We start from the raw sequence: 23,041 nt of genomic DNA on the forward strand, positions 1-23,041 counted from the left end.
TTAAAATTTTGAACACAACTCACGGAACCTCAGTATAACCTCTATGAAACCCAGAGGCGCACGAACCGCAGGCTGGGAACCGTTATCCTACAAATTCATTTGACCTGCTACAAATAACAGATTGCAATGGGCGTTACAATATTCTTTTGGTAAATCATTCTATAATGTTTCAGCCCGCCGCCTGACACATTGTCTTTTCTACACTCACTGAAAGTAGCCAATCCGTATAATGCGTAGCTAACAACTTCCCTCTGTCTGTGTGGATTCTCTGATGGCTTATAAAACCTGCCTTTCCTAGACACACATGCTCAGACTCTTTAAACTGGGTTGTACCTCCAGCATACACAGCGAAATTAATGTCCAGATCTTTACAAATCTCTCTCTTTCGTTCAAACGATCTGGGGAGAGGCTTTTCCATCCATTTTCCTAGCGATCTTGACCGTCTCCAGCAATTTGATACAATCCTTATACCTTAATTTGAACTTCTGTGATAACCTTTTATCCTGGACTACTTCACCACACAGAAATTACCCAGGGATCCGATTATATTCCACCGTAACCGATCTCGAAGTTCTCAGGTTGACTGACTGCATTCGAAAACTTCAAAACCACTTATATATATATATTTACCATCGGATATCCGGTATCTATTGGTGAAAATAGCTCCAGCCTGGTCACACGTTTCCCATACTCTACATCTTACCTGCACTGTTGTTGTTAGCACTCCGTCGCTTACGACGACGAATATTCCAGTTGATCCGATCAACGGAACAGCCTGCTCGTGAAATTAACGTGCAAGTGGCTGAGCACTCCACAGACACGTGTACCCTTAACGTAGTTCTCGGGGATATTCAGCGTGACACAGTGTGACAAGGCTGACCCTTTGAAATACAGGTACGACAGAAACAGAAAGTAAGGGTGAGAGAAAGTTGTGGTGAAAGAGTACAGAAGGGTTCGCCACCATCCCCTGCCAGAGCCTCGTGAGACAACAAAGCCAAGGCTATGTAGAATTTTCAGGACATTCATAAAGAGAAAGTTAGTCTTACAGCTGTTTCTGGGATATTAGGGATGTCTCCTCATCAGAGACTATGTGAGATGGTTTACATAGAAGGAAATAGTAGAGTCCAATATAAGGAGTTATATAGGTGTATATATATATATATATATATATATATATATATATGCACACACACACACACACACATATGTACATACATATATGCAATATACAGTATGTGTATGTTTGTGTATGTATGTGTGCGTGTGTATGGAGATAAATAAATATAGATAGACTGACAGACAGACAGACACACACACACACACATGTAGACGCGTGTGTGTGTGTGTGTGAGTCGGTGCTGACGGTTGCGTCAAATGGAGTGAAAAAGAAAGTTAGTTATCCTGAAACTGCAGATTTGTAAAACAATCAAAACATGAAAACAAACGAAATAACTTTCTGATTTTCCTTCTCTTATCCGTCCATCACGTGATATGTTACCTCGTCCTTCGATTCGATCATGTCATACATTGAATTGTCTGACCTATGTACTGCCCCTCCCTGTCTCTGACCCCTCATCCTCTCTCTCTCTCACTTTCTCTCTCTCTCACGCGCGCTCGCACATACCAAATGTTACTACATGACATAGATATACAGCTGGAGGAGAACATTGAATTATAAATATCTGTTGTTAACCATCAAAAGAGAGGAGTAAGTGACGTCTCCTCGCACTTCATTATCAATGTACTTCCCACCACCACCACCACCATCATCACCATCACCACCATCACCACCACCATCATCACCACCAACTAGACAGGTGAAATCTAAGTGAGCTATGACAGGGACGCAAACGTCTAGTTCCGGTTTCTTTCAATACACGTGGAATGTCTGCTGATAACGCGTGGTAGATTAGATTGGAAGTGTGGACACAGGAAAGGGAAGGAGTAAGAACAATGGGAGGTGGAGGAAGAAAATATTTTCGTGGGCTTAGGAGGTGAGGTAGGAGTGTAGCTGAGGGAGAGAACACGACGTACGTTTGCGTATGATTGAAGTATTCGTGTGTTACGCCATATTGGTTTCCAATTTTGTCACAAGGTCAACAAGTTCGGGGTAGGGGAAAAGTCAATCACATCCACCCCACTAGTTGACTGGTACTTATTTTATCGACCCCGAAATGATGAAAGGAAAAAGACGACTTCGGCAGTATAAGATGTGTTATCGAGTTTTGGGCACAATGCCAGCAATTTCTGGATGGGGGTAAGTCGATTACATCGACGCCAATGCTCAACTGGTACTTATTTTATCGACCCTGACAGGATGAACGGTAAAGTTGACCTCGGCGAAATTTGAACTCAGAACGTAAGGACGGACGAATTACCGCAAAGCATTTCTTGCCTGGTGTGCTCACCGCCCTCAGATGGGTTTTATATTACGTTTTATATTGCTTTTTATTATATCATCGTATTATATTATACGTTATATAATTTTATACTACGCTTTATCTTTTCTTTGTTTGAGTCATTAGACTGCGGCCATACTGGGGCACCGACGTGAAGGGACTAAACATAGAGGGGACAAACAAGGACAGACAAAGAGATTAAGTCGATTACATCGACCCCAGTGCGTAACTGGTACTTATTTAATCGACCCCGAAAGGATGAAAGGCAAAGTTTGACCTCAGCGGAATTTGAACTCAGAACATAACAGCAGACGAAATACCTATTTCGTTATTGCCCACAAGGGGCTAAACATAGAGGGAACAAACAAGAACAGACGAACGGATTAAGTCGATTACATCGACCCCAGTGCGTAACTGGTACTTAATTTATCGACCCCGAAAGGATGAAAGGCAAAGTCGACCTCGGCGGAATTTGAACTCAGAACGTACAAGACAGACGAAATACCGCAAAGCATTTCTCCCGGTGTGCTAACGACTCTGCCAGCTCGCCGCCCTGTTATTGCCACCATCTTCATCACCACCACTACCACGACTGCAACATGTGCTGGTGGTGGTTCTGGTGGTGGTGCTGCTACTACTACTACTACTACTACTACTACTACTACTACTACTACTACTTTCAGGCTTTTCGACGAATCCAAAGAGAACTGATGAATGCAGTTTCTATGTTTATTCCTTGGGAAATGCAAATAAAACGAGTGGAAGGTAAGTTTGCTTTTCCGACCTTTACTCAACCGTGATCAGCAATTGCTTGCGACACATTAGGAGGGTCTTATGCCAGGGCATATCTTTAGGTTCGAGTCGCAATTATTCAGTTACTCGGATCGGATCCTTTGATCCAGATTGCAAAGTCCAATTGGTAAGCCCAGCTTATTTGAGTTACGTAACTAGGATCAAATGAGTAGGGTGGACTGCAGAGATCAAATTATGAGAATGAGATTGTTCGGGTCAGATTACTGAGATGGCATTGTTAGGATCAAATTGCGAGTGTCTTTCTCGATCCAAATGGGTCGAATCATATTGTTCGGGCCAAATGACAAAAGTTGGATTACGTGAGCCACGTTACTATGTCAGATCTCCAGCATCAGGTTGCTGTGGTCAGACCGCTAGCACATGTCAGCAAGGTCAAGAGTACTGGGATCAGAATGTGAGGGTCAGATGGCTATCGTCAAATTATTAAGTCTGATGTCCAGCTAAAGATCAATATGTAAAAAAGTATTCCAGCATAGCCATAGTCCAATAATGAAACAAATATAAAAGAGAGAGTAAAGAGTAAAGGAAGTAACGTTTTATTCTACAATCTAGCATCGCCACTATTGGTAGGTTTCACGTTGCCGAAAAAGCAGGATTTGAAATCAGGGTGCAGTGAGTTAGAACAAGTATCACGAGGCTATTTATCAATGCTCTAACAATTCTTCGGTCTTAAATCTTACCCACCCGTCTTAATACAAAAACCATGGATCAAAAAAGGTAATCTGTATACATAAATGGCAATTTCTGTCTGTTTGTGGCTGTTTGTGTGTGTTTGTGAATTTGTTACTTTAACTCCTTCGCGACTATCCGACCGATGTTGATGAAACTCGACACATGTGTGGAGCTTATGCCCATGCAGTTACTTATGCACTTGGAACTACAAAAAATCGTTAAGTTTTAATCAGTATCGATTTTTAAAAAATCAATAGGACATTTCAATGCAAATTCTCATATGAATGTTATTTTCTGCCATAACTTTTAAAGTTTTCGACCGATTTTCATGAAATTTTATGCACAGATGGAATATGCGCTAAAGACGGGTTGAAACAAATAAACTTTTACTTAGACCACTCAAGCAAAGCGTAAGATGATTTTTAATTAACTGATTAACAAAATTTGGCCCAAATTGCTGTGGGGTTAAAATGTTCATCAATTATTTCAGCATTCTCAGGTTGCTGTAACATGTATTTTCTTCATACCTGTACTTAAAATTATCGATTCTAAACGTTACAACGTTGTGTGCTAAAATATATAACATGTATTTTCTTAACACATGCACTTAAATTTGTCGGTTCTAACCGCTGCAATCGATATTTGATCATCACGATCAGTGGAACTGTACCCATGAAACACAGTCGTCAAATTAAGTGCATGTGCACTTAAAACTTTCTCTCGGGTTGCAAGAGAATTTGGCCAAAAATGACGAACATCGTCATTTTTATATGCTTTTTTCCCCCCTCCTCATAGCATCTTACGACTCTTATGACCGCCACGTTGTCGCCTCTGCACTCCAACCATTTTTTGTACGTATAAAATCTCTTTTCTTTAAATAATTTTTGTTTACTTTTCAAACTTTTATGTTCTTTCTTTCATAGCACTCCTTTACAATTTCCTTCTGGATGTTTCCATTGATTATATATTTGCAGCTTTCCACTCATCTGACCAAACGATTGTCATTTTCCGATTCCACACGTATTTATTTGTATTAGTGTTTCGTGATTGAATTTGCTTGCGCCTTCTATAATCTGTCCTATGTCTTGATTTCATTTTTCGTCTGAGAGAAATTAGGCATTGTAATAAGTACTGAGAATATTCTTGCTCCCGGGTATTACCGGGTACCTCAGCTAGTATAGTCATAGGTTCGTTAGAGCTCACAGCTGACTATTGGGAACATTTCGATAATGAACAAACAACCACGATAGCAAAAACAACTATAGCAACTTTAACCCATTAGAATGAACCACGCCTAATTTCGTCATAGTGAAGAATTTTGAAGATATTCTTGTAAACTGACTCCTTTTACCTCCGTTTTACGACAGGGAACCATCGGGTCTAGGGTCGCAAGCGGGTATAGAGTATAGTTACATCATTACATTGAATGTGTCAATGCTCCACCGAGGAGAGCTAGTTAAACCTAAACATGTCCAGAACTGCTTTATTACAATGATATCAGTCATTGAGCTAATGTTATATTTTCCTTGTGGCGTCGTTATTTCTAATTTGGTTTATGATGTTCACTATATTAAATATGTTAACACTGACCCGATTATTATTTCTTTTATGAGATTGTTTCTTTTATTGTGTCTCTGAGAAATTAACCACGACGATTTAATATTTTTTAATAGCATAAGTACTATCGATTAAGCCATCGTAGCGAGTGTTGCTAGTCAATTAATTTCATACTTGGCGATAGCAAATATTTTCAACTTAATTACCGTGACAACAACCGTTGCCATGAATAATATCTTAGTGGAAAGGGTTCGGGTAACGATGGCTGGTACGCTGGAAATGGTAGTGGTTGATAGGTGAAGAAGGAATTGAGCAGTGATAATGTTACATTGGAAAAAAAAAAAGGTGCGATAATGAAACTGTATGAGAAATTTAGCCAACTGCGTCGAACGAGAAGGAGAGAGGGTTAGAAAGGAAAGGAGGAGTGGTGGTGGTGTGTGCGGGTGTGAGTGTATTTGCAAACGATGGACGTGCATTTCCGGTTACAAACAAATGATTACCCAATATATATAGAGTTTATTTGTTTGAAAAAACCTGGTGATTAACTCTGTACGAAAACACACACACACACACACGTATGTATGTATGTATGTATGTATGTATGTATGTATGTATGTACGTACGTACGTACGTATGTATGTATGTATGTATGTATGTATGTATGTTCCTAAGCAGATGCTCTATGGAGAACTTGTGAATGGAAGGAGACTCCGGCATAAACCAAGGCTGCGATTTAAGGACTGTGTCAAGTCCTCATTAAAAGCCTGTGATATGCAGGACACTGACTGGGAGAACAATGCTTGTCATCGCCACAGAGGGAGGAAGCAGGTTAAGGAGGTAGGGGGGGGGGATCGACACTTTTGAGAGAGAGCACGTATCCAGCATGAAGAACTTAAGCGAGCTGCGCGAAAGCGCACGGCTCGTATAGTGAATGGGGAAAGCTTGGTCTGCAATGTTTGCAGTCGTGTATGCTTCTCAAGACCAGGGCTCCAGAAAAAAATTCAGCAAAAACACACAGAGCTTAGGCGGGCAAGACAAAATGAAAACTATATAAAAATAAAGAATTAATTGTGTACCAGTTTCCCTATTAACTCTTTTACTTACGTAAAATCATCTGTGGTTCGTCAGCACAATCCGTTCTAAAATCAATATAATTTGCAGAACTATACACGAATTGTATACTTAAAATTAGACGTGAGTACAGTTCTACCGATTACATTGGGGATATATTTATATATTTTTTATTTTGTCCTGCCCGCCTAAGCTCTGTGTATTTTTGCTGAATTTTTTTTTTGGAGAACATGATTTTTCTTTTGTGGTTGGGTCGTTGATGACCTCTTTCTAGCATATTGGATGACCACCTAGTGGTCATCCCTTCTTATACGGATGTAATACTATTTTTTGAATTATCAGATTTTTTTATATGCTAGACCACTGGTTTTAAATTGAAATTAATATTCAATTTATCACCCTCAGTATATATATATATATATATATATATATATATATATATATATATATATATATATAAACAATTGCAGCGTGGAAGGTGTTTATAAGCCATTTAAAATAACACACAAAAGCCGTCAGATTCACTTCAACATTTAAATTTAATTTGTCAAAATATTTTCATCGCTTTGAGACCGCGACCTGTTCACTGATAAAATTGTGCTGCATCTCAATTGCAGCACAATTAAATAAAGCGACGAAAATATTTTGACAAATTAAATTTAAATGTTGAAGTGAATCTGACGGCTTTTGTGTGTTATTTTAAATGGCTTATAAACACCTTCCACGCTGCAATTGTTTTCGTTCCAGCACACGATCTCAGATCAGGTCACTTGCTATGCAAGTACATCTCCCTATATATATATATGTATATATATATATAAACAACCTTGCCCGGACTTGTACCTGGGAGGGTAACTTCCTAGGTGCAATCCCATGGTCATTCATGACCGAAGGGGGTCTTCTCCATATATGTATATATATATATATATATATATATATATATATATATATATATATATGTATTTGAAAGAAACTGATATTTAATCCGTAATCTGTGAGCTTTTCTTGCTTTATTCTGACAACTATTTCGAGTATGTTTTGTTATATTTTTATTATTTTCTTGCCTTTGTTTTATCTTTCAGGCCATTTTGGATCAGTGGTGGCGTCATATTTCCTCTTCCTTCGATGGTTGCTGTGGGTCAATACTATTCTGACACTGTTAACAGTAGCTTTCATTATTCTACCTCAGGTAGCTTCTACTTATTATTATTATTATTATCATTATTATCATTATTATTATTAATATTATTAATATTATTATTATTATTGTTGTTGTTATTTTAAGACGTTGCACAGTATCCAATACTGTGATGTAGATTGAAGATATTGTGTGTACCAAGGGTTTGTACTGTCTGTCAGGTCACAACAAGGACCTCAGACAGACAGTACTTTACACAGTATGCATGCATTTCCAAGTAAAGTCGATTTTTTGCAATACACCAAGATTGTAGAGTATTTCTAGAGTTTCTAGATGTTCCTTCGGGTTGACCAGAAGACCCTGAATGTTGGCTAAAATCAACAGGCTGGTCTGTATCGGAGGAATTTCAAGCCAAGGTCCATGGATAATTTCTAGAAATCCCTGTCTTGACAATGTTACCAGGGAAATTACTGGCCCGACGTAAACTCCATCGGCACAGAAGTGCCGTCAGCTTGGGCTGGTCGAGATACATGCAGAGTGAAGAAACTGTTCTGCACATCTTCCCCCAGTACCCGAGTATAGCAATATTTTTGTGGTTTATGTCGAACAACTGCTGACGCGTGGATCAGGCTATAAGTTGAATCCATTGTGAAGATTGTTCTGTCACCTTCCTTTCGCCGAGAACAGGCAATATTTATCTGTCTGCTAGTCTTAGCTAAAGAGGTTGTGTGGTGAACCAGATTGAAAGGGCTGAATACGGTCACCTTTTTTGGTCAAGCCCTCATCAACTTTTTCAAGTTTCATTCGAAGAGGAAAACGAATGCAGGGATGGTAGTGCTGCCTTCAGTCAAATTTACTAAAAGGTGAATGAGAAAAGCGAACACGAACCGAGTGAATGGGGCTACTCTGAGCATGTGCCTGTTGGTTGAAGAGGAACAACAGAGAAAATTAACTTGCTTTAGTGGTCAGAGTGACCGTAGTTTTATGCGGTTTTCATATACAGCCTTCGGAAATCTCTTTATTATTCGTTTAGAGTTTTCTTATGTTACTTTTTACACGCTCTTTCATGTAAACCCATATTGCATCCTTTGCTATTGGCCCAATGTCTTTGTGAACCCTTAGAAGTTAAAAGAAAAAAACAACAACATTATTATCGTTATTCTTATTTGCTTTTTTGCCTCTTACTTCCTGCTGCTCGTTTTCACACACCAAATTGTTCAGTTTGAGATACGTCAGAAAATTTGTCATTTTTATCGGAAAGATTTTTTCCCCAACGTATTTGGGCGGCTAGACAACATGACAGAATAAAGAGAGGAATTTGGGCAACAAAAGTTGAAGTTTCTACCAAAAGCTTCTTTCCCCACTTCGACTACAACTACTACAACCAATACTACAACCACCACCACTACTACAACTGCCAGTACTACTACTGTCACAATTCCTTTATCTCCTTATCTGTTGTTGAAGAGATAATGGAAATTGTAACAAAGGCAAAAAACAATTACAGAGTAACACTACCGACAATCAGTCAAGTAGCAGCCTCCATGACGCCGGCGGAGGCGGGGGAGAAGAAGAAGAAGAAGAAGAGGAAGAAGAAGAAGAACGTGAGAAGCGTAGCTGATATGCCAGGTTCCAGCAACACTAGGAGAAGCGCAAACAAACATTTCGTTCGCAAACCTCACCCCCAGCACCCTGCATCACAGCGCACACGATCCAAGGCAAGAACACAAAAATCCTGCAATGGAAATATCAATGTGATATGGCAGAGAACGTTGAACGAAAGCAGAGAAACCTTGTAGACTACAGTTGTGTAGTTTACCCGATTCCGATGCGAGCCAAGAAGCGCCTGAAAAAGACATGGGCTAACATATAACAGGTACTAAGCAGGGGAAGAACTTCAGGACATTTCTGACTTTGTACACCTACGAAGAGGGCCTTAAAGTTTACCCAGAATAGTGTGCACCTTGGACAAGGACCTCTTGCTGCCATCCCATATAGAACAAGGTACGAAAAAGAAAAGCGTACTACAAATGCTCAATAGATAGCGATGATCCTATTTTGGTCTGTCCGGATTAGGTGGGCTGGGGATGTTACTTCGGAAAAGTTTGGTACATGATGTCTGGTTCGGCTCAGGCCTGCAGGAATATAGGAACTGAGACAAGTTTACGGGTAACTGGGCGGTCTCACCTGGAAATCAACATTAACGGCCACAAAATATCCTCCATTTATTTTATATCCATTCTTTACTTTCGCCAGGTCATAGCAGGAGAGAAGCAAGCGATACCAGCAAACGAAGTAGCCAAGGCTGGAGATCTTGATACACTTATAGCAGCAGAGGTAAGTAGAATGAAATAAAATAACATTCTAAGAATTTGACATCGTCGTCGTCGTCGTCATCATCATCATCATCATCATCATCAATGTCATCATCTTTGCCATTATTATTTTACGTTCTGAGTTCAAATTCCACGGAGGTAAAAACTATACCTTTCATCCATTCGGGGTCGATAGGATAAGTACCATTTGAAAATTAGGGGCAATGTAATCAACTTGCCCATTCCCTCAAAACTAGCTTTTTCTTCTTTTTTGTTCCTCTTTTGTTTAAATTTTCTTTACTTCCACAATTTTCAGTGTTGATGATGCCGGCCTTCTTTCGGTGTTTCAACAATGGCTCCACGGTATTTTTTATATATAACCCTAGGCTGTTTTCCTTTGCTCCGATACAGTCCTGGTCACTGATCAAACCTCCCCACCCTTTCTTCTGGATAAGTACAGCCTGTCGGTATCACTCTTAGGGTGGAAGGCTCCGTGTACTGCCAACATTTTTCTGGTCTTGGTATCCATTTTTTTCATTTCTCTCTTGTGCCATTTTATAATTCCTGCTCCATACCAAAATGATGTTATCGCCCACGTATTATCTGCTTGGATTTTATTCCATCCATTCAATTCTGAGTGCAGCACCACCCTCAGTCTTCGGAAATACTCCATCCTCAGTTGCTCTTTCATTTCGTCTTCCATTATCTCGTTGCACTCAGATCGCGGCCGTAACATTTCTGATCAATTACACCACTTTCGGGGCGTGTAACTCAGTTATATTTATTTTGCGATTTTTGTGAAAACAAAAATTTCGTAAGTTTTCCAATTTGAAAAAAAATGTCGGAACACAACGAAATAATAATAATAATAATCGACGGTGAACGCCGACCCGGTTTTGAGTTCCAATGTGGCTATGACAACGGAACATGACATCAATGACTTGGAACTGAAATAAATGTATCGAATCTCAGTTAAGGGAATTTCGTCTTGTAACGACGACGGCAGCACCTACAAAAATAGTAGCAACAACAACAATAACAACAACAACAACGCTAACGACATTGTGTACAACAACAGCAGCTCTTTATGTTAGCCAGTGGACCGTGCATTAAGTGTAAGGTCTGAAAAGTACAAAAATGATATTGTTAATGGCCCAGTGGTTAGGACAGCGAACTCGCGGTCATAGGATCGCGGTTTCGATTCCCAGTCCGGGCGTTGTCAGTGTTTATCGAGCGAAAGCACCTAAAGCTCCACGAGGCTCCGGCAAGGGATGGTGGCGAACCCTGCTGTACTCTTCCACCACAACTTTCTCTCACTCATACTTCCTGTTTCTGTTGTGCCTGTAATTCAAAGGGCCAGCCTTGTCACTCTGTGTCACGCTGTATATCCCCGAGAACTACGATAAGGGTACACGTGTCTGTGGAGTGCTCAGCCACTTGCACGTTAATTTCACGAGCAGGCTGTTCCGTTGATCGGATCAACTGGAACCCTCGACGTCGTAAGCAACGGAGTGCCAACAACAACGTTATTCCACAAAGTGTGGAGGAAAAGGCGAACTCTGAACGGCAAACAATTATCTATAAATATTTTTCTCGCAAACAGAGGAGCCTTAAATTTCCTTTATTTATTTATTTATGCGCCCTTTCAAAGCCTAGCCAGGCTCATGGGCCCAGTTTCCCGATTTTTGTGGCGTATGTGTCTCCCCCACCACCTGGACGGGACGCCAGTCCATCGCAGCGTCACTCAAGAAACAGGAAGAAAGAGTGAGAGAAAGGTGGGGAGAAAGAGTACATCAGGGGTCGCCACCACCCCTTACCAGAGCCTCGTGGAGCTTTAGGTGTTTTTGCTTAATAAACACACACAAAGCCCGGTCTGGGAATCGAAACCACGATCCTCCGACCGCGAGCCCGCTGCCCTAACCACTGGGCCATTGCGCCTCCTCCACCTTAAATTTCCTACTCACGCAGAAACTGAAAAACGCCTCGAAGTTGTGTATCCCTCAGTGCTACACATACATGGAGGAAAACAATACTGGACACGGTAGCTACCATATTGCACCAACAAACAAGAAGCCGACGAATGGCAATAGTTGTATGCAGCACCCAGACCGTTATTATGATCCTCCATTAATGAGTAAAAGATTGACTTGAATTCGAGTGAAGAACGTGCCGGCTCACCGCGAGCTGGCAACAATTTTAGCCATTCTGGATGGGCATGGGGAAATTGTGGAGGTGGAGTCCACCCTCCAGCTCAACAAGACTGGAATTCATATGGATTTCCAGATGCTAGTTGCTTCAGAAGAAATCACTTATACTTCTATCTTTTTTGTTTTTGTTTTGAGGAATGCGGGTAGATAGAGAGCAGAAAACTTGCATGTGGAATTCAAACCATCTCGAAGCCTTGTGGTGAAGGAAACACGATGCTCTCCACTGTTGCTACCAACTCCGGGGAAAATACCTTCCTCATACTTTTAGTGAAAACACTAAAACAAAAAGGGTGAAATGAGTTCGCGAGAATGGAGAGAATAGCAGATCTCAACTCGGGATTTGCGGTTGCTTTCGGACAATTCATGAGGCACCCATTTTCCAAGTTTACGAACCTTTCCAAGTTGTTGAAGATGACGATGAACAGTAGTATGGTTTGAACTAAGCTTTATTGCCAATTCTGATAATGCTTGATTTTCTTCAAGTAATGCCTCAAGGAGCTTATCATCAAACTCAAATGGACGTCCTGTTCGATCTTCATCTTCAAGGCTGAAATCTCCACTTCTGAATTTTGCAAACCATCTTCTGCAAGTTCTTTCATTCAAGCATTCTTTAACATAAACTGAGCGTCTGTTTCGAGTCGCTTCAGCTGCAGAGTTTCCTTTTTTGTACTCATAAACCATTCTGTGCCTCAAATGCTCTTTGGATATTCCCGTGTTAGAAAGGGTTTTAATCAAAGAAATTTTAATTCTATTATTCTGTGAAATGATATTTAATTAGTTTAAATGTATACAAATGCATAAAAAATAATTTTTAATTCCATTAGACATTCTAAAATACTATCAAATTTCATTCAATTTAAAAAAAAGGTAAAATCGGACAGAACTTACGGGATGACCTGATATATATATATATATATATATATATATATATATATATATATATACATATATACATATATATATATATACATATATATATATATATATATATATATATATATATATATATATATATATATATATATATACACACATATATATATATACATATATATATACATATATATATATATATACATATATATATACATATATATATATATATATATATATGCATATGAATTCTCAGTATGTTGGAGAAGCAGGTTACTGTCAATCCCTATATATTTATGATTATATATATATATATATATATATATATATATATATATATATATATATATATATATATATATATATATATATATATATGTATATATATATATATATATATGTATATATATATATGTATATATATATATACATATATATATATATATATATATATATATATATATATGTATATATATATATATATATATATATATATATATATATATGTATATATATATATATATGTATATATATATATATATATATATACATATATGTATATATATGTATATATATATATATATATATATATATATATATATACATATATATATATATATATATACATATATATATATATATATATATATATATATATATATATATATATATATATATATATATATATATACATATATATATATATATATATATATATATATATATATGTATATATATATATACATATATATATATACATATATATATATATATATATATATATATATATTTATATGTGTGTGTGTATGTTATATGTTTGATGCAGGGAATCGTGAAATATTCTGTGCTCTTCTATGGCTTTTACCAAGATACTGCGACAAGGAGCGGTTACGAAATACCAGTCGCTTACCTTCTTACAGGTTTGGCTACATATCTGCTCAGTATCATTATCGTCCTTCACAAGTAAGTACTAATAATGTACTCTTTTTTTCTAAACCATTGAACCAAATATATTCAATTCTACATTCCTTTTACTTTCTTTCTTTCTTTTTATGCTTTTCAAACTCTGGGAGTGTTCACATTAAAAACTGACAAAAAACAATCATGTTCAAACGCAGTGGTTCTCAACCATTTTGGCTTTTGTGATAAATAAAAGAACTGTCACACTTTGCAACGAATGATGCAAAATAGAAGTATTTTGAAGTTTGAAAACACAAAAGTATTGTTTTGCTCGTTTGATTCTGTTTATTGTTTTATTATTTATAAACCACGCACTTTACTTGGTTCAGTTATTAGACTGCGGCCATGCTAGGGCACCAACTTCAAGAATTTTTAGTCGAATCCTAGTGCTTATTTTATTTATTTATTTATGTATTTTTAAGCCTGGTGCATATCCTATCGGTCTTTGGCCGAACTGCTTAATTACGGGGGCGTAAACACACCAATACCGGTTCTCAAGCGGTATTGGGAGAAAACACAGACACAAAGAGACACGCGCACACACACACACACACACATACGACGAGCTTCTTTCAGTTTCTGGACCGATAGAATAACTACTAGGCTTACAAAGAATAAGTCCTGGAGTCGATTTGCTCGACGAAAGGCGGTGCTCCAGCATGGCCACAGTCAAATGACTAAAACAAGTAAAAGAGTACCAAACCCACTCAGGGCTTTGGACGGCCCGGGGCTATAAGTGGAAGATATTTGCCCATGACTAAGCCCGGAACCATGTAGTTGGGAAACACGCTTCTTATCACACAACTACAAATTATGAACAGCAATACTCTTATGCATTAGTATGGATTATCTAGTCTTAATGTACACAGACATGACAGAAGTATATAGACACCCTACAAAAACATTGTTTCATGTTTATTTTAATTTGTAAAGGTTTATATTTTTTATTAATGAAATTTTTATGTTTCAGGTTCTATATGTGATTGTTTAATGATGCCACGTACAAAAGAAGCCTTGAAAGTGTCCAAATTTCAAAAAGGCCGTACTGTGGGTCAATCTAAAGGTGGACTTAGCATAAAATAACAGAAGGACTAGGGATCCCGCTTTCTACAGTTAATAAGGGTGATTGCGCAATTCACCAGAGAGGGGGAAGGAGTTCACGTCATCTTGCCCAGGTCAACCAGGGCCTTCTGACAGGATCCTTCGCTTTGTTAAGTGAAGTGTGGAGACCTCTAGCATAGTAGAACAAGTTGATGTCAATCCCAGAACAGCTGTCAGGTATCTCTACAAACGTGGCTACTATGGCAGAGCAGCAAGAAGGAAGCCACTTCTTCAACCAGCCAATATCAAGCAGAGAAAAGATTGGGCCAGTGAAATAATGGAGTGGCCGCTAGCATTTTGGGATACTATCATATTCTCTGATGAGTCCAGATTTGCCGTATTTTCTGAAAGTGGTCAAGTGTGGATTGTTACTGCCAACAATGAAACAAGGCAGCTATTCTGTGATGGTCTGGGGAGCAATTTGGAGCAATGAACAATCAGAGCTGGTGGAGTGTGAGAGAAACATAAACTCAGATAAATACGTGTCCATATTGCAGAAAGGACTCCTTCCAATCTTCCCAAGATTTGTTGGAAGAGAATGGCATTAAAGAACTTCCATGGCCAAGCCAGTCAGCAGATATGAATCCTATTGAATACCTCCGGGGCATAATGGACAGGACATTTCGTAAAAAGAACAAGAAAGCATCGTCAAAGCCAGATCTTTTGAGATTACTGCATGAAACTTGGCAAGAAATTCCCCAAGAGAATATTCGTCATCCCTATAGGATCCTTGCGTTGAAAAATGCAAAGGGCATGTTTACTAAATATTAGATATTCACATTATAATAATTAATAAATAATTTGAATTTATAATTTCAGATTCAAATAAATTTTAATGATTATAAGGGTGACTATTTACTTCTTTTTCATGTCTGTGTATATTTAAGAACTCCAAGGTGTACTTAGACACCTCCTGCGGTGCACTGGTCTTAAAGTACATTTTAAGGAATTTACAATACACTTAGACACCTTTCGCCGACACACATGAGAATCAGTAGGCCAAGGTAACGAACGAACAATATGCCCTTATGCTTGAAAGAGATGTTGAAAGTAATAACTGTTGTTGTTGTTGCTGTTGTTATTGTTGTTGTTGCTGTTGTTATTGTTGTTGTTGCTGGTGTTATTGTTGTTGTTGCTGGTGGTGGTAGTGGTGGTGGGAGGATGTTTAGCTCAGGTTAGCCATGATCAGGTCGAACTACGATGAAATGTCTTCTGGCCGTGGGCATCACATTTTTTCTCTTTCAGTGTCTATCTAGGACTACCCTTTTTAAAAATCCAGATCCGCTCCGATCAAGGAGAGCTGTAATCAAAGGTATTCCAGCCGTGACTATGCCATCGGTTTTTTTTCAGGCATTGTGTATCTTGGACCGCTTCTTGTTGTTATTTAACCCCATGATATCAAGTAGGTCCATAATAAAAGTCATTGCAGCTGTGGTCGTTTCAGGAAAAGTGTATATGGAACTACTTGTCGTTATTTGACCCCAAGTCAACGCTGGTCAGCTAAACCCACGATCAAAACACGCCCTCCCGCAACCATTGCCGTTTTGTATTCGAAGAAATTATGTAGGACTACACTATACAATAATGTGTGCGTATGTGTGTGCATGCGTGCGTGTGTGCGCGCGTGTAAATGTCTCTCAAGCTGACATGAAAGGGAGTAGCTGAAGCCCTTTTTTATCCAGATGAAATTGCCGGGGTCTTGCGCTTTTTTTTTCTTTTTGACGTGCTTAGAATATTCTACACGCACCTCTGTGCCTGCGAGTATGATTTCCCAAGCGTGTGAACAAGTGCAGACAACCATAACTAAGATCTTATCTTACATCTTAGCCACCAAACTCAATTGCTTGTCTTGCTAAATATCGACTACGAGTGGGTACTGAAAAGTTCCTGGCTTTAAGGGTGTCGTGAAAGGCCTGGTTGGAGGCTCAACCTTCCAAATTCTTTTGCAGGGCTTAAAAAAAACTGGAGGACCACTGCGATAAGTGTGAGAATCTGAGAGGAGAATATGTTGAATAAAATCATAATTAACTGTTCCTCTTGTAGTTTCTTTTGGCCAAAGCCAGGAACGTTTCAGCCCCCCCCCCTCGTACTTCTCTCTCAAATCACACCCTACCGTCTTTAGAAAGAAACCAAACGGAAGGAAGCGTTGGATAATATATGGTCCTAGATTAACTATATGAAGAGAAGAGATTATAATCACAAACACCTTTCATCGAAGCTCTACTCACCAAAGCCAGATCTGGAGTTAAACGTAAGCAACAACCACAACATCGACGACAACAACAGCCGCATAATCGGACATTACGTCATAGAATTTACAAAGTCGCTTGAGCAGCTAAAATTAATAGATAAACTCCGGTCTGGTCATTAAATGCAACCAGTCTAATATAAACAACGATGTTTCAGATTATGAAATTTAGTGATTAAAAACATACTTATACATATCTATGCGTACGTGCGTGTGTGTGTATGTGTGTGTGTGTGTGTGTGTGTATGTGTGCATGAAAATATGGGCGCGCGCACGCACGCACGTTTTTTAAAAATCATATCCCTTATTTCAGTCATTGGACTGCAGCCAGTCGAATGAATCAACCCCAGTGCATTTTTAAAAAAGTTTGGTGCCTATTCTATCAGTGTCTTTTACCGAACCGCTATGTTACGGGGACGTGAACAAACTAACACCGGTTATCAAGCGGTTGTGGGGGACAAACATCGACACAAAGACACAGATATATATATACGACGGGCTTCACTCACTTTCCGCCTACCAAATCCATTCACAAGTCTTTGGCTGTAGTAGAAGACACTTGCCCAAGGAGCCGTGCAGTGGGTCTAAACCCAGAACCATGTGTTTGAGAGGCGAACATTTTACCACACAGCCACACCTGCGCCTATAAATACAGACACATGAGAGGAAGAGAAAGAGGATAGTGAAATAAGTAGATAGATGCACACACACACACACATAAATACACGTACACACACACACACACACACACGTACATGCACACACATTTATAGCTTTCAAGACCTCACATAACCTGCTTCAAACTTGTCGATGAAGTTCAGTTCACTGAAAATAACAAAGTTTAGAAAGAGAGGGCGAGGAGCAAGAGAGAGAGAGAGAGAGGGAGAGAGAGAGAGAGGGAGAGAGGGAGAGAGAGAGAGAGAGAGAGAGAGAGAGAGAGAGAGAGAGAGAGAGAGAGAGAGAGAGCGAAACAAAGCGAGAGCAGAGAAGTGTAACTGAAATGCTTGTCAAAACTGAGCTGGGATACTTTATGAAGCAAAACGATTTGCTGAGATGTGGTTGCTATTAATATTATTGTTTAACTTCAATTCATATCTGATCTAGGTTAAACAACAAAGAACATTTTGCATTTTTCAGTACATCATGCTTTAACGTAAAGCCATTGACCCAGTTGAGTTATTTCCCTTAGTTCATAGTATTTTTTTTTCCATTGGGATATATAGTTCTGCAATACAAGAATAAACCACTCAGTTTCTGTTGTAATATTCTACTTATTGACTATTTCATTCTTATCACTTTTACGTTATGTGATATAAATAGGATGGGTAAGAAACCGAGCATGTGTAAAGTATTGATCGATTTAAATCAATCAAATTTTTTCGATAGGGTCGACCATCAATACTTGGTGGCTGACCTCACGGTAGCCAGTTTTGGAGCTGTGTTCTGTGATTGCATCGCTGCAAAGTACAACGACATTTGCTCAGTACTTAGACTAAATGGTCACCTATTGGAACCATTCAACATCAGCCACTCGGCCCATCAAGATTGTCCTCTCTCGTCTCTTCTGCATTTACAGACTCCTTAGCCACTGCCGCGGAAACTAGAGACGTTGAGGGGGCATCTTGCGTGAAGTAGGAAGCAGAAGAATCGTTCCAGCACATACGGACGATGTCATCGTGGTAGTGTTGGATACTAAACATATCGTTGGATACTAAACATCGTGGTAGTGTTGGGTACTAAGGCACTAAGGCGGTGACAAGAAGAAAAATCAACCCGAAAAGTTAGTGGACCGGCAGCTCGGCACCTGGAGAGACAGGTCCATTCTGTTTAGCAGCGCCATGGGGTGCTGGTTAAATTTCTCATCAGATTTAGATGAGATCTCTAAGTGGAGAAGAACTGGGACGAAGTGACGATTAGGGTGGCCTATTTCACGCAGAAATGGATCGCGAAAAAACTCCCTGAAATGTCGGGCAGAGGTGGTAAACGCTTACATCGCATCCGTTAAATATCACCGCCCGACTGCAGCACCTTGTTCCAGCCCACGTCTCATCAACCTGAAGCGTCTGCTCCTTCGCTTTTTGCGGTTTGATGCGTTCCACTACCAAGGTGCACCTTTGCTGTTATTTGACCACTGAGTAGAAAACTAAGCAGAGGGCTGGCTAGTGATGCGCTGACATGTCCTAAGGCTGCATCATCTCCAGCAATTCTTTGACGGTGAGGTGAGGTCTCCTTGCACCTGGAATGCCGTTAAGACATCTCTGCCAGTCGGGTGGTACGGTCGATGACAGTTTCAATCATGGCGTTCTATAGAAGTTTAATGATGGGCAAGAGCGACGACGTTCCCGAGGAAACTTTGGGCGTTGACGAAAGTCCAGGGAAGTGTTGAGCTGGAACGAATAGATGTTTTCCAGGAATTCTTGACCTGACAATGTTAAGTGGGGTGAGTCTCTTGTTCGAGATAAACTCTTCAGGCACAGAAGTACTGCCGACCGAACCGGTCCGAGATTCGCTCAGAGCGATGATATTGTCCTGCCCGTACTCGTCTAGTGCTCGAGCATTACAGACTTGTACAAAATGAAGCTGGTCCTCGGTGGATCACATCCCTACTTTTCAACATAGTCACCGTTTCTCTCAAAAGCAATGTTCCACCTTCGAATGAGAGCAGGTATCCATGCCCCGTAAAATTCTGTTGACTGTTCTTTGAGCCACTTCTTCACTACAGTTTTCACTTCCTCGTCACTGGAATAATATTTGCCTTTCAAACCCTCTTTCATGGGGCCGAAGAGATGATAGTCTGAAGGCGCTAAATCTGGTGAGTATGGAGGATGTGGTACAGTTGTCCACCCGAATGAGGCGATTGTCTTCCTCGTCCTGATGCTTGTGTGTGGTCGAGCATTGTCGTGCAGAAGAAGGACATTGTCGATTGGCAAGTAGGGTCTTACTCGTCGGATTCTTGCTTTGAGCCTCGTCAGGGTCTCAATGTAGACCTCAGAGTTTATTGTTTTTCCTTTTGGCAAGAAATCGACCAGAATGACACCTTGAGCATCTCAAAAGACAGTCGCCACGATTTTTCCAGCTGACTTTTGCGTCTTGAACTTTTTCGGTGGTGGTGACGTAGAGTAGTACCATTCCATTGACTGTCTCTTTGATTCCAGTTCATAATGATGAACCCATGTTTCATCACCTGTTGCGAGCCTTCGAAAGAAGGTTTTGTCTCTTTGATTTTGCTCGAGAAGTTTAGTGCAGGCATTGACCCTGTCTGTCTTGCGTTCGGTAGTCAGCTCTCTTGGTACCCAACGGGCGCACACTTTTGAAAAGCCAAGTGATTCGACAACGTTGTAAGCACTTCCATGGCTCACTTCATGGTTTTTTGCCAACTCATCAAGAGTTATGCGCCTATCTTCTCTGATCAGAGCATCTGCTTTTGTTTTATTTGCTGGATTCACAGAAGCAGACGGACGGCCAGAACGGGGTTTATCCCCTACACTCACAGTTCCCACCTTTTCATCTTTCAGACGATGGACCCACCTGCATACATTGCTATAATCTAAAGTATTGTCCTCAAAGACATTTTGTAATCGTCAGTGAATGTTCACAGGGGTTTCCCCCTCAGCAACAAGAAATTCAATCACTGCTCTTTGTTTCTGACGTAACTCTAAGGGGCCAGCCATTTTGAATTTTCCTTATCAGTCTAAAAACCTGAAAAGTAAGAAACAAAATATTTCAGAACGTAATGGGAAAATTTTCAGTTATTTTTATTAAAAACTTCACATGTAATAAAGAAAATGGCATTACTTTTTTACTTACCGTCGTATTTTATTTTATTTCGGACTTCCTCAAATCTCTTCAAATAAGTTTAGGGAATTATTCTTCAAAGAGAAGATAAGCAGTTTTATCTTCTGTTTAAAGAGTTCGTTTGTATTGTAGAAAAGAATCGTATGAAAAATGATGTCAGTCGTAGTTAATATTATTAATAGCATTCTTATCACGGGTCATAAACTGTTTACATTTAACATTGGTAATGAGGAAATAGTTTTGCCACCATGGTTTTGGATCTTTGTTACTTGAGTTTTGTGTTAAAACTTGTCCTGACAAGTCACAGAAGCTACACCTCGCAAGACTAAAAGAAGGGCTATGAAACAACGAGCAAAAAATACTGACGTGTACAAACACGACTGATTGATCTGCTCTAAATATTAACTAAATTCTCTCTCAAATCTCAACTTTAAAGATGAAGGGCATACTTTTTTTAATGCATCAAACCGTGAACTCGAGTAAGTGGTTATTAGTTACGTACAAGAGTTTCTGTCTACTTCATCCCACTTACAATGTGTTAATCGACCCGAATCTATAATAGAAGTCACTTGCAAATGTGCAGTGACATCGAACCCAGAACCATTTGGCTTCAAATCTATACACTGTGTCTAGTGTAAGAAAATGAGATGACCGTAATAAATTGTCTAAATTAGAGCCGACAGACCTAGTTATACATATATAGGAAAGATTTTCGGCCAGAGAACGTGTACATCAACGGCTTCATCTCCTCTGTTTGTAATGATGAAAGCTGCAAGTATCTCGGAATCGATGAGAATGTTGCATACGTTGGTGCTGTGACTAAAGCGAAAACAACAAAAATGCACTTCTGCAGACTCCGGAAAATATGGAAGTCAGAGCTGTCTGCGTTTAATAAGATTATATCTCTGAATGCTTTTGTTGTGTGTGTGTATGTTTGCGTTTGTCCCACCACTTGACAACCGGTGTTGGTGGGTTTACCTCCCTGTAACTTAGCGTTTTGGCAATAGAGACGTAGGATAAGTACCAAGCTTAAAACCAATAAGTACTGAAGTAGCTTCATTCAACCAAAACCTCTTCAAGGCGGTGCCCCAGCATGACCGCAGTCTAATGACTGAAACAAGTAAACGATAGAAGATAACAGATACATACATACATATATATATATATATATATATACAACACATACATATTCACACACATACTTACAAACATACATACACACATACATACACTCATAGACACATACATGTATACATACATACATAATTACATACATACATACATACATACATACATACATACGTACATACGTACATACAAAGATACAACGATTATCACTTGTTTGCAACTAAAGACTACCGACCAGATGAAAATCTTTGATTATGATGCTGCTAACTGTTATCAGAATATTCACAGTTATGTAACTGTTGCTAATGATTGCGATGCCCCTTGCAAATACTGTACGACTGTTTACTAACTGTTGTGATGTTCACGTCAAGTGAGTGTGTGTTTTTATTACTGATTATGTTAGTCAAAACTGCAAGGTTGTTGCTAACGACCATGATGCTTGCAACTTTAGGTTGGCTACCAATGCAAGACTCAACAAAACGGCGACCAAAGACGAAATGTTCTCCTTCTCATGGAAATTGTTCAGCAGCTGGGATTATCTGGTGGGTAACCCGGACACAGCAAACAACAAGTATGCAGCCATTATTACCACATTCAAAGTGAGTATAGATCCCACCACCATTACCATCATTACAACCATCATCATCAACATCATCATCATCGACGTCTTCGTCATCGACGTCGTCGTCATCATCATCGGCAACAACGACAAATTGCCGTCGACGAGTTGCCCGGACACCCCCTTTGGCTAGGAAAGCAGTTCC

At 39.4% G+C, this 23,041-nt stretch overlaps 1 protein-coding gene across 1 annotated transcript in view; it reads left to right on the forward strand.

Moving 5' to 3' along the window:
* The window catches only part of LOC106867757 (uncharacterized), a 74,733-nt gene that overhangs the window by 14,896 nt on the left and 36,796 nt on the right, over positions 1-23,041 (forward strand). Inside the window, exons 5-9 of the mRNA XM_089339841.1 lie at positions 3,083-3,164; positions 7,595-7,701; positions 9,907-9,987; positions 13,872-14,008; positions 22,729-22,876. Of these exons, the coding sequence (XP_089195967.1) occupies positions 3,083-3,164; positions 7,595-7,701; positions 9,907-9,987; positions 13,872-14,008; positions 22,729-22,876 (555 nt within the window). The remainder of the gene's footprint in view (positions 1-3,082; positions 3,165-7,594; positions 7,702-9,906; positions 9,988-13,871; positions 14,009-22,728; positions 22,877-23,041) is intronic.

Source organism: Octopus bimaculoides, chromosome 22 (assembly GCF_046866305.1).
Source record: "Octopus bimaculoides isolate indiv1 chromosome 22, ASM4686630v1, whole genome shotgun sequence".
Lineage (NCBI taxonomy): Eukaryota > Metazoa > Mollusca > Cephalopoda > Octopoda > Octopodidae > Octopus > Octopus bimaculoides.